The sequence below is a fragment of the Patiria miniata genome, unplaced genomic scaffold (genome assembly GCF_015706575.1).
Source record: "Patiria miniata isolate m_02_andy unplaced genomic scaffold, ASM1570657v1 HiC_scaffold_26, whole genome shotgun sequence".
NCBI classification, from domain to species: domain Eukaryota; kingdom Metazoa; phylum Echinodermata; class Asteroidea; order Valvatida; family Asterinidae; genus Patiria; species Patiria miniata.
The window spans coordinates 8,604,244-8,615,379 of NW_024037065.1; the positions used below are offsets into that span (position 1 = coordinate 8,604,244).

The 11,136-nt window shown below is 41.2% G+C and overlaps 1 protein-coding gene across 2 annotated transcripts in view; it reads left to right on the top strand.

The window, feature by feature from the left end:
- The window catches only part of LOC119733798 (protein diaphanous homolog 2-like), a 54,924-nt gene extending 44,940 nt beyond the window's left edge, over positions 1 to 9,984 (top strand). Inside the window, exons 20-24 of one of the 2 annotated variants that reach the window (XM_038207167.1) lie at positions 1,878 to 2,002; positions 3,224 to 3,388; positions 4,303 to 4,438; positions 7,067 to 7,177; positions 8,752 to 9,984. In XM_038207167.1, the coding sequence (XP_038063095.1) occupies positions 1,878 to 2,002; positions 3,224 to 3,388; positions 4,303 to 4,438; positions 7,067 to 7,177; positions 8,752 to 8,966 (752 nt within the window). In that variant the 3' untranslated portion in view covers positions 8,967 to 9,984. The remainder of the gene's footprint in view (positions 1 to 1,877; positions 2,003 to 3,223; positions 3,389 to 4,302; positions 4,439 to 7,066; positions 7,178 to 8,751) is intronic. The other variant, XM_038207168.1, reaches the window with a different exon arrangement.
- Positions 9,985 to 11,136: the final 1,152 nt, after the last annotated feature.

The window sequence follows — 11,136 nt, forward strand, 5'->3', positions numbered from 1 at the left end:
CCAAAAGGCCAAAGGTCAAGTTCACAGTGGCTAAAACAATAGAAATCTTGTCAGCGCAATAACTTGAGAAATACTTTACATGTGAACTTCAAATTTGGTTTGTGGATTGTTCTTGGCAATCCTAAGAAGCCTATTGCATTTGGGGTCAAAAGGTCAAGTGTCAAGTTCACAGTGGCTAAAACAATAGAAATCTTGTCAGCGCGATAACTTGAGAAATACTTAACATATGAACTTCAAATTTGGTTTGTGGATTGTTCTTGGTAATCCTAAGAAGCCTATTGAATTTGGGGCCAAAAGGTCAAGGGTCAAGTTCACAGTGGCTAAAACAATAGAAATATTGTATTTATTCTGAGATTAAAGGGATTAGGGATTAATTCATATAAAACCTACAGAAGACACTAATGCTGTCAATGAATGTTCCATGTGACCAAGGTACATGTAAGTTGATGTTAAAAGAGTGGTGATTCAGAGAAATGATCCAAAACTCTTAGTGTGTGATCTCCTTGACCAATACTAGATGATGGATGTACAAGATTTGAAAAAAAAGTACATATTCAGGTTTAATCACTGAGCTCTTAAAAACTCTGTCACGGACATTACATGACGCAGGAATTGCCCCTTTTGAATTTCAAGTCTAATAAAGTGGAACGCCGCTATAATGAACATCGCGGGATCCACAGACATGACAGAAAATGTTCGTAATAGTGATCGTTCGGTATAGCAACTTTAAGCTGCTGGTGCTCTGGTACTCACTTTTCAGTAACAGCGCCCTTCATAACTTCAATCTGCACACCCTGGTAGTTACTGAAAGACGACTTCGAACACGTGCCGGCTATTGAACTATATAATTCCACAGTTTTGCGCTTACTACCTACATCGATGGGTGGCCTTCCCCTTCTATTCCTTGGCATGCTTGGGGAAAAAAATAGCCACTTGTCACTCTTCTGTTGACATATTTCAAAAACAATGTTCGGTTGTTTTTTCTACACAAAATTCAGGAGCCAAGGACGATGTTCGGTATAGCCGAATGTTCGGTATAGCGGTGTTCGCTATAGCGACGTTCCACTGTAATGCAAAATGAAAACTGTTTTGTAGTGTTAAAGTCAGAGTCCAGTCACAAGTGTGGTTACTGGTAACACGGAATAATCAATAGCAAATATAATGCCTTCATCACAGTTCATTTGAATGGCTTTCGATTCAACTTGAGCCTGGTTGACTTGTGATGGGCCTGTGAGGACTTGTTAGGACTTATGACGGACTCAACTACACCAGTCAAAACCTTCCGGGATAGATATTCTTAGATGCAAAACGAATGATGTTTTGCAATGTCAGTATCCATGTTTTTCCTTGACTCCTTGTGCCTAGGGGTTAAGAGCACCGCACCGGACCTATGGTGTTTCAGAGAGAATGTGGATTCGAGCCTGGGTCTGGTCTCTTGTGCCCTTCAGTTGAGGGCAAATGTGACTGCAGTGTGATGCTAATAGACATGTCTCTCTTCACTTTCTAGTGAGTGAGGCATAGTCAAATAACTATTGTTCCTCTTCTTATTTTTTTGTTTTTTTTATTGTGGGATGGTCTGTTGAAACAAGCACTTAGTTACCCCCATGGGATATTCTGCTTGTTTTCATCGGGGTGCTCCTTAATGTGAGAAGGTCATAAAAAATTTTTAAAAACAAGGCACTTAACCATTATTGCTTCGTCCTTTGAAGGGGATGTAAAGCCGTAGGTCCTGTGTGTTGTGTTTCTGGCCTCCTGTTAAAACTCCCCTGCTGAGTATTTAGGAGAAGAACCAACTAAGTGCCAAGTAGCACTGCCGAAAAAGTTCACCTCTCCGTATTGTGAATTACTCTGACTGTATTTTTGTTTCTCCTCTACAGTACCTGTGGATACAGTCAGTGGCAACCTGCGCAACATGCTGAAGCAGATCAAGCAGCTGGAGACGGACATCAAGTCCTTCGTGCCCAGCAAAGAAGGCAACGACCAGTTCAAGGAAGTCATGGGAATATCCTTTGTCAAACTCGAAGTAATTTTGTTTTCCTGTGCAACGTACGGGGAAGATACTGACACAGTACAGTGATGGGACTTGAACCTGCAACCTGCGGAACACAGTATTTAGGCTCAACCAAATGAGCTGTGGAGCTTATCTTGTAGCAACAGAATCAACATTCCTGATTCTCCATGCATTAAAAACTCGACTGAATTTGGGTGATTCACAATGCAGTGTGCCACCAAGAGTTTGCCATGGAGAGTTCATTTTTCTCAGTGCATTGTTGGATATGGTCGAAAAATTCGTATCGCGGACATTTGAAATTGTTAGGTTTATCCGGTTAGTAGTTTCGTAAGCGTGTGATTCAAGTACCTGTTGCCCTTTTCTTTTCTTTTTATTAATATGGTGTTTTTTGTAAGGCGGCAGAACGCTATGCCCCAATCTATAACAAATTAGCTCAAGTTGTCTGCTGACACTCGTTCAAATGGGCCATGTTTTGTCGACCCGAAACTCGAAAAATGGACTCTCCATGGCAAACTCTTGGTGGCGCACTGCATTTTGAATCGCCCCGAATCGCCACACTCTCCTTGGCGTAAAACGGTGTACGCCAGAGCATTTCCTATAGGAAACAAAATCTGTGACCTTATTTTGAAGTGGCGTCATCAGTCAAAACAGTAAACATGAAGTGATATCTGTTTTTTAAGCTCTGTGATCGCCTTACTTAGGTAGTGCCATGGTATCTTACATGTTGCAAACATTCTGAATTTGAAGAGGCAATTTAAAGGGACACTGGGTCCTGGAACAGCCCAATTGGGCTTCAAAACGCGCTTTGAACGAAATGATGTTTATCGGAAAGAACATTTGAAAGTAGGATAAGAAAATATATTTTGTGCATTGGTGATTGGTCACCGCTGTTCCCGAGACAAACGTGTATATCGTACGAACAGGGAACGACTGGAAAAAAACATTCGTGCTCTGTCGTGTCCGATGTAAACAACCGGGTTTTTCTTTCGTCTTTTCTGGGGAACGGTAAGACATTAAGTTGGTTTCCTTTCAACCAGATGTTTGATAAGTAGGATAAGTAAACAATCCAAAACATGAAATGTTCGGGGATTTCAGGACCTAGTGCCCCTTTAATATCCAAACCATGTTGGTCAAGGGAAGAGGCATAAACAATTTTCCAGAACTATTGAACTTGTTTGCCGTGTGTTCCTTAACCCTTTCCTGTGACCTCACGAGTTTGTGGTGCAAGCGAGGGAGCAGTACGAGATGCTTGAGAGCATGTTCACCAAGATGACTGACCTGTACAGCTACCTGGGCGAGTTCTACTGCTTTGACGTCTCCAAGAGGCCGTTTGAGGAGTTCTTTGGCGATCTCAAAATCTTCACCGATGAGTACAAGGTAAATTTGTATTGTTTGCACTCAACATTAGCGTGCTACTGAGATCACAAGTTCAGTCAAGAACTATGGTTAACTATACTTCGGCCAACCTTCACTGAATTCACTATTGTCAATGGTTTGCCTAGTCTAGTCATATATTTGGTACAAAGGGCGGATCCAAAAAAAAATGGGGGGGGGCCAAAACATTTGGATTCTAGATGCTCTGTGGTGCGATCTGAGGCAATTTCTGACCACTCGAACCAATTTGTTTTTGAGGAAAAGATGGTGGTGTATGCATTGCCTGCCTTTATTGCAACGTAACTTAAAAAAAAATAAAAAATTGGGGTTCGTTTTGGGGCGGCCATGGTCCCGTTGGCCCTCCCCCCCAGATCCGCCCTTGTTTAGTACTGCATTGCAGGCTATTGGAAGTTGCACGTTTCAAAATCTACAGCAGTTAGGCGGGACCATGTAGTTTTGTTCGATCCGAGTTTGCGTAGAGATATTCTCACTCCGAGATAGCTTGCAGACGCAACATACACCACAATAAATCAACCCCTAGGTGACAAGTCAACCAGTGGTCAGTCTTTGAGCCTGCTCCGAGTTGGCCCTGCTTCTAAGAAGCATGTCTAGTGTTTTAGTCGAGTCCCTCACAAGTCCGGTTGCAAGTAGGTCACAAGTCAATTCACAAAATATAGGGGATGAACACAAAGAAAGGAATAACTTTGTCGCAGTTCATTTGAAGAGCTTGTTGCATGATTTGGGACTTGAAGACTTGTGATTGACTTATGATGGATCATGGACTTTTGGGAACTAAAGAGAACACGTGATGGACTCGACTACAACAATGCCTGCTCCATCTGCGAGTTGACCCTCTACCAGATCACCAGCCTAACCATCCAACCAATCGTCTTCTTTTTGTGTTGTCACGGTAAAAGCTGTCGGCCAAAGAGAACAAGAAGAGGCGGGAAGCGGAGGAGAAGGCGAGGAAGGCCAAGGAGGCCAAGCAGAAGGCCGAGGAAGAGAAGCTGGAAAAGAAGAGAAGGAAGGACCAACTGGCTGGAATGAAACTAGGTCGGTATAGAATCTGAGATTCCAGACAAATGCAAAAATTTGGGAACTGATTCCGTTTGCAAGTCACAAGTCTGTTTAGAATAAGCCAAAGTCGGTATTCCAGCTGCGCATGTGCACTTCAAGATTTTACCATTTTCCTTTCGGGATAAGCAAAATTCAAGAAATTGTCTTTTTCTGAGGTAACCCAAATTTTAAACAGTTTGGAAAGTGAAGTGTTTCAAGTGTTCTGTATGCCCCAACGTTTGTGTGGAATTTTTTTTTCATGACTGTATGAAAAGTTGTAGAATGCAGAGTTCACCACGTTCCCTGTACACTTGTGTGCATTTGTCTGCCGCAGTTGGAATACCAATTGGGCTTATTGACTCCAAATTATTTTCCAAAGCCAAACCAAAAGGAGCAAACTTGATAACATTTGTTTACTAGATGTAATGATGCAAAAAACTGCAAATACTAGCCAATTTCACTCACTCCTTAGACATTTTTTGGTCATTTTTCAGAACATCAGATGGCTTGAATATTAGCAGATTGTTAAAGGACTTGTGCATCTGAAACTGGCTCTACCCATGTTCTTAAATATTTGTTGATTTTCTTATCTGCCAAACAAATTTTCTTTTTGAATATTTTATTTGGAAAATGGCCAAAATTTATATTTGTCAATTTTGGACATTTTCAACCTTTCTAAATATATGCTTATATTTTTTTGTCGTTTTTTGCACCCATAATGATGTAAATAATGATGTAAATACTTCAAACTTTGTAAAGAAATGATTCCATAGCTAAACATACATATTTTTCTTGTGTCATTTAAAGGTTAAAAAAAATTATCTTTACAGTCGACTCCCGTTATAACGAGCTCGGTCATAACGATAACCCGGATGTAACGAGCACATTCTCCTAGTCCCGATCAATTTGTGTACATTACTATGGGGAAATATTTGGTTATTACGTGCACGGACATAACAAGACTTCGGCTATTACGACGATTTTGGCTGACCCAATGCGAGGAAAAGCATTGTTCTCAACCCATTTACAACGACATCTTTTCAAAACTACGGGCATTGCAGCTTGTCAACGACAGACCTTTTGTCCCGAAACGGGTATCATGCTCCCGTCTTCCAATTCAAGCAACACACTTAAGCTTCACCCATCAATGTACCTTTGTAAAGACTTCAACCCAACGTTATTTCATCTCGCCGATCTTTATAAATAAATTCAATGGGACTGTGATAATCGGCGCAGTGGACCGCTGGTCTAGTCGCTAATCCCCCGCTGCGGTTTCCCTTAGCGTGACCAGGTTTGAAGTTTGCTTACGACTGCGGTACCACGTTTCTATATTATTACAAACTAACAATAGGGGCGCTCAGGAGTTAAGTGTTAACATTGTAAGGAATAGCGGCTAGCCTTTACTACCGCCCGAACATCGGGTGCGTAATTGCTCCCTATTGTTGGCTTGTGGCTATAAAAAAAATACGAAGAACACACCATCACAAAACAAACGGCTCTTTTCAGAGCCACCACAACTTCCAAAAAGAGATAATTCAGTCCGTCTTCCAAAAATAAAGTTTAAAACATACCGTGGTTCCCACCCCCAAAAAAGAATCCGAAGAATAAAAAAATTAAGAACCCCTCCGGCCCCGCCGAAAAAACAATCCCAATGAAAACAGGTTTCCAAGATCTTCAAACGCCCCACAACATATACATTGTACAAATTTTAATCCAAAATTATTACTTTTGTTTATTTATTATTATTATCTTAAAAGAATCCCTCCCGACAAACAATAATCACCAATTGCTGCGAAATTACACATGGAGACACTAAAACCCGGAAGTAATATTAGCGCCCTCTCTTGCCCGATTCCAGCAAATGCAAAACAAAAGCAAAATGTCACTTGGCACGAATGTGCGCTATAGTTAACCGAAATAATTACAATTTCAAAGAATCCCTTCAGAAACAATAATACCCAACTGTTCCAAAAAGTCAACAACCATAAGGCATCTAAGGATCAGGAGTCATTAAAACCCGGAAGTAATGCATGTATTGGCGCCCTCTCTTGCGCGATTCCAGCAAATGCAAAATGAAAGCAAAATGTCACTCGGCACGATTTGTGCGAGTGACCTACTTGCCTGATTCTTCTCAGCGATGATGCCTTTTCCTCCGGATTCAGGTCCTCAAATATTGAACAATGTTCCCTCAAAGGTATTTTATTTATTTCATTTATTCATCACCATCAGTTAAATATTTAATATACATTATTAACAGACGTACATACCAACAAATGACCATCTTTTCATGTCTTCGGACGTGCGTTACACGATTAAAACACGCACGCACATGTACCGTACCTTGTGCACAACGAATGGGGAAAACTGCGCTCCGGTTTTAGCGAGGTTCCGGCTATAACGACAGTATTGTGAAAGTCCATCGGACCTCGTTATAACGGGAGCCGACTGTATATCTATTTCACAGCAAAAATAACGAAGAGCAAAACTTTGTTCTCATAAAAGCTTCTTTGCACCTTCCATATAGCAGCTCATAAATCATTATGAAGAAAACGACTATCTGTTTTCGCTTTTCTTCATGGTTTTCATTAAAAATGTGTTTTTGCCTTTGGTTTATTCTGCTTGTAGATGACGACCAGGCAGGCGTGATGGATAATCTACTGGAGGCATTGCAGAGTGGTACGGCCTTCAACAGAGGAGACAAAGGAGGCAGGAAGAGAACGCCCAGAGCGGCTGGAGGTGAGTCTACCAATCTTCTATACATTTTGGGGTGCAGGCCAGTAAACTGGCCCAAAATACGCCGGCCAAATCATGATTTGTATGCCCTCAATTCTAGTTGCTATCAGAGCATTTTGTGGGCCATGAACTTGAGGGGTTGTAAAAAAGGTTGCCAGCTTGTGTTTCTGTGAAAGTCAGATGAACTTTTAGGGGTGATCTTCTTTGGATGGAATTTTCTCCCAAAAGTCAATGGTTAACCCCAAAAAAACTGAGCAGAAAAAGACAGATGATGAAATAAGCTTTAATTTGATGTGTGTCTCAAACACCTTGGAGAGTTCTGAGTATTTGTAAATAATTTTGGGAATTGAGTGCAATTATCACCGCGGTCTGTGGCAGTTTATTTACTAGTCTGCAACCCGAGTATAGGACTGTGGATCTTGGTGGTTGGTGTGTTGATTGCGGGGCTTGTGTTCAGCCAGTTGGGTTGCAGTGCATGTGTGCTTGGTCACGGTACCTTGTCGTTGATGGCTTCACCCAACCCAGATGTAAATGGGTACCTGTGAGGGCAGAGTATGTGTGAACTAGCCATGTTTAGTATGACTCAATCTGTTGTTTGGTTCTTGAGATGGAAAATATAATTTGGTATTTTTTTATTTTTTTTTCAACTGGCAGAATTTGTACGACATACTCATGTGTAACCACAGACTGGGACCTTGAGTGAAGAAAAACATGCAAAACAAGATCAGGCCAGCTTTACTCACTATTTACCGGTAGCTGACAAAATTCTCCAAAAATTTCATGGGGCGAAGAAAAGCTCCTCAGTATTTCACCAGCCAAGTTTCAGGTCTCAATTCAAGGAGACTCTTCTTTAACATTTTGCACCTGAGAGTGAAGTCAAGTGATATCAATTTAAAGTTAAAAGCTAGACTGGTGAATGCCCAACTTTTTTTCAAAGATTGACTTTTCAGTAGTCTGTTGGCATGACCATAGAGAATGTGTAGAAATAGAGCAAGGTACAAGACATTTCTTTTGGCACAGTTGATTGATGCAGTACTAAAGGGGTGTTGGACTGGTTGTTTCATGTGCCAGTCTAGTTTCTTGTGTTGCATGTTTTCAATACCTTAAGTTTTGGGACTCTCATGCACAGTATTGAGAGTCCCAAATTGTTAGGCTAGTGTAACCATCGACATTGATACACTTGAAGGCTTGTCAGTTCTAAATCCAGAAAACTCATTTTGTACATTGTTTTCAAGAAAGAAGTTTCAAGTTTTAACTCTTAATTTAGATTAGCCTAAATTGGACGGAATTTTAACAATGCAGAGACATAGTCGAGTCCATCACAAGTCCCTGCAAGTCCATCATAAGTCCTCCAGTCCCAATTCAACTCACAAGCTATGCAATTGAGCTTCGACAAAGGCATTCCTTTGTTCTTGTTCATTCACTGTTACTTGTGACTGGACTTGTGATGGACTGGACTACATCCCTGATAGAGTTGCCTAAAATCAGAATGTAAACTGATCTATGACATTTTAGCTCGTTATCTTGAGCAGGTGCCGTTTTGAGCTGAGATATTGTTTTTTTTTTCATATTCACAGCCGAGAGAAGAAGACAGCTGGAGAGAACGAGGTCGAGGGTTGGCCTTCTGGCGCCCGCGACGGCCAAGGAGATCTCACTGGACGACGACACCGAGGCGCCCAAGGCGCGGCAGCACGCCGTGACCAACAACCGGACGCGACAGCGGAAACCTGTCAACGCCTGGGGCGAGGGAAAGGAAGGAGAAGACTTGATGGAACGCCTGAAGAACTTATAGTGATCGGCATTGCCAATAAAAAATTAACCATCGTGATGCCAACTTTCTCCCAAGTTCCTGTGGGGGTTTCGGAAGGGGCAACATGAGTGCTTTGCAGATGATGGAGAATTTTTTTTGTGTCGTCACTGCGTAGTTTCTGCAAGACTGCATGGAATTGGTGTCTCCACTTTGTCTTCGGGATTGGTTTTAGGGTATATCCCAAATTCCGAAAGACAAGTGAATATCGCTTCCGAACTCCGTTTTTTTTTCAACTCAACTGAAAGGCCCAAGGTGCTAAAGACCTCACGAACCACAAATTGGCACATCGAGCATAACTGCCAACACAATAGAGTGGCATGCAGAGATGCAGAAGTAAGTACAGACATTTTCATCGTGCCTTGGATGCCAAAATATCAAGTAAAAGATTTATAGACCAGTGATGATCACGACTGTGGATACCAGTGAACTTGTATGTAAAAAACCACATAGAATGAGTGGTTTACCTGGACAAGATGTAGGTTTAAAACTGCACTGTTAGGAAAGCACTGGGGTAGTTTTGCTTAAACAATAACACATCAAAGAAAGGGGAAAAAACCCATGTTGGTTTATAAGTTTTGCATCGAATGCAACATGAATTTTTACAAAACAGGGATTTCTGTTTATACACAGTGAACTTGGATTAATTAACGGGAGTACGGTTTTGAGATTTTTTTTGGTAAACAATCTGTGATGAAATATGATTGACTGCCTCAATTCTTTCGCTTTGTATATAATATTGCTCTTTTCCTAAAAGAAAAAAAATGCTTCCTGAGTGTCAAGCCATTTTTGTCAACGCGAAGCAATCTGACATTGTTTGGAGAGCCTGATTTTGCACTTTTTGCTAGCTTTGCCTTGCGATATATAGAGAATGTACGGTATCTATGGCGATGACAAAGTGTGTGCCGTAACAAATATTTTCTAACAGCTGAATTTGACTGAGCGAAAAATTTGTGTAATGTATCATTTTTTTCGTGGTAACCGCTGGGGTCTTTCATTTGTTAAAAAAAAAAAAAAAAAAAGGACACCAAAATGTACTAATATTATAAAGAAAATGCTCTAGTTTGTTATATATTTGAGACTTTATTCCCATTATATATTTTAAGTACATTAGATTAATGTATGGTTCAAAAAAGTTATTTTCTTTATTTGGATTCCAAAGCTATGGTAAAGTGTTGATTTTTTTTTTTCCTGCAAAATTTCCTTTCAACTTAACTGCTTATATCATTCCAAAAAGTCAGCGTAGATCATAGAGCTATTTAATGACGAGTGCTTATGAGTGATACAGAGTGTAGCTTGCTTGGGACATACACAAGATTGGACACAAACCTACGGAAAGCGTGGAATTTACTAGATTTTTAGTAGGGCTGATCTGATACACCGTGCCCTCTGGAGACATGCACACAATAGGGAACAATAGATTGTATACGTCTCCACAGGGCAATTTCTATAGATGAATTTCTGTCGCAAATGGTAGAGTTTGAGAATAGGGATATTTAGTCCGAATTTCAGCCAAGGAAATTAATTCTGGTTAAAATAAGAGCATTTTGAAACTACACTTTCAAACTCGAAAACTTTAGTACACGAGAACAAAGAAATGTCTCCACAAGGATACAAATTTCAGTATGTGTGTTTGCATACATGTATGTACCGGTATCTGTATTGTAAAAAAAAAAGGTAAAGGGGACGAACCTGTGTTCACAGGAACGGAGTGCCCATCTCTCTTTCAAAGCGATTGGGCCAGACTCGAGTCCACGAAATGTTGCTGTGGGGGGATCGCCACACCTCCTCCACAGCGAGTCCGTTACCTTCCCAGCATTGAATAATGCCGGTACCCATTTAACACCTGGGTTGAGGGGAGCAATTGAGGTAAAGCGCCTTACTCAAGGGCACAACACGCATGGCCACGGCGGGGCTCGAACCCACAACCTCACGATCATGAATCCTGTGCTCCACCGCTAGACCACACGTCTACTGTATTGCATTCAATACCTGTTACAGCCAGTGTGCCACAAACTGGAACGCACATTCAGTGAAAGGGACAACGCAGACAAGCACATTTCATTTACCCTCCTGCTGTCTGAACAGTCACAGACAGTCAAACAAAAATCAATCCTTTCCCCTGCCATGCCTTTTACACAGGCCAGTCACCAAC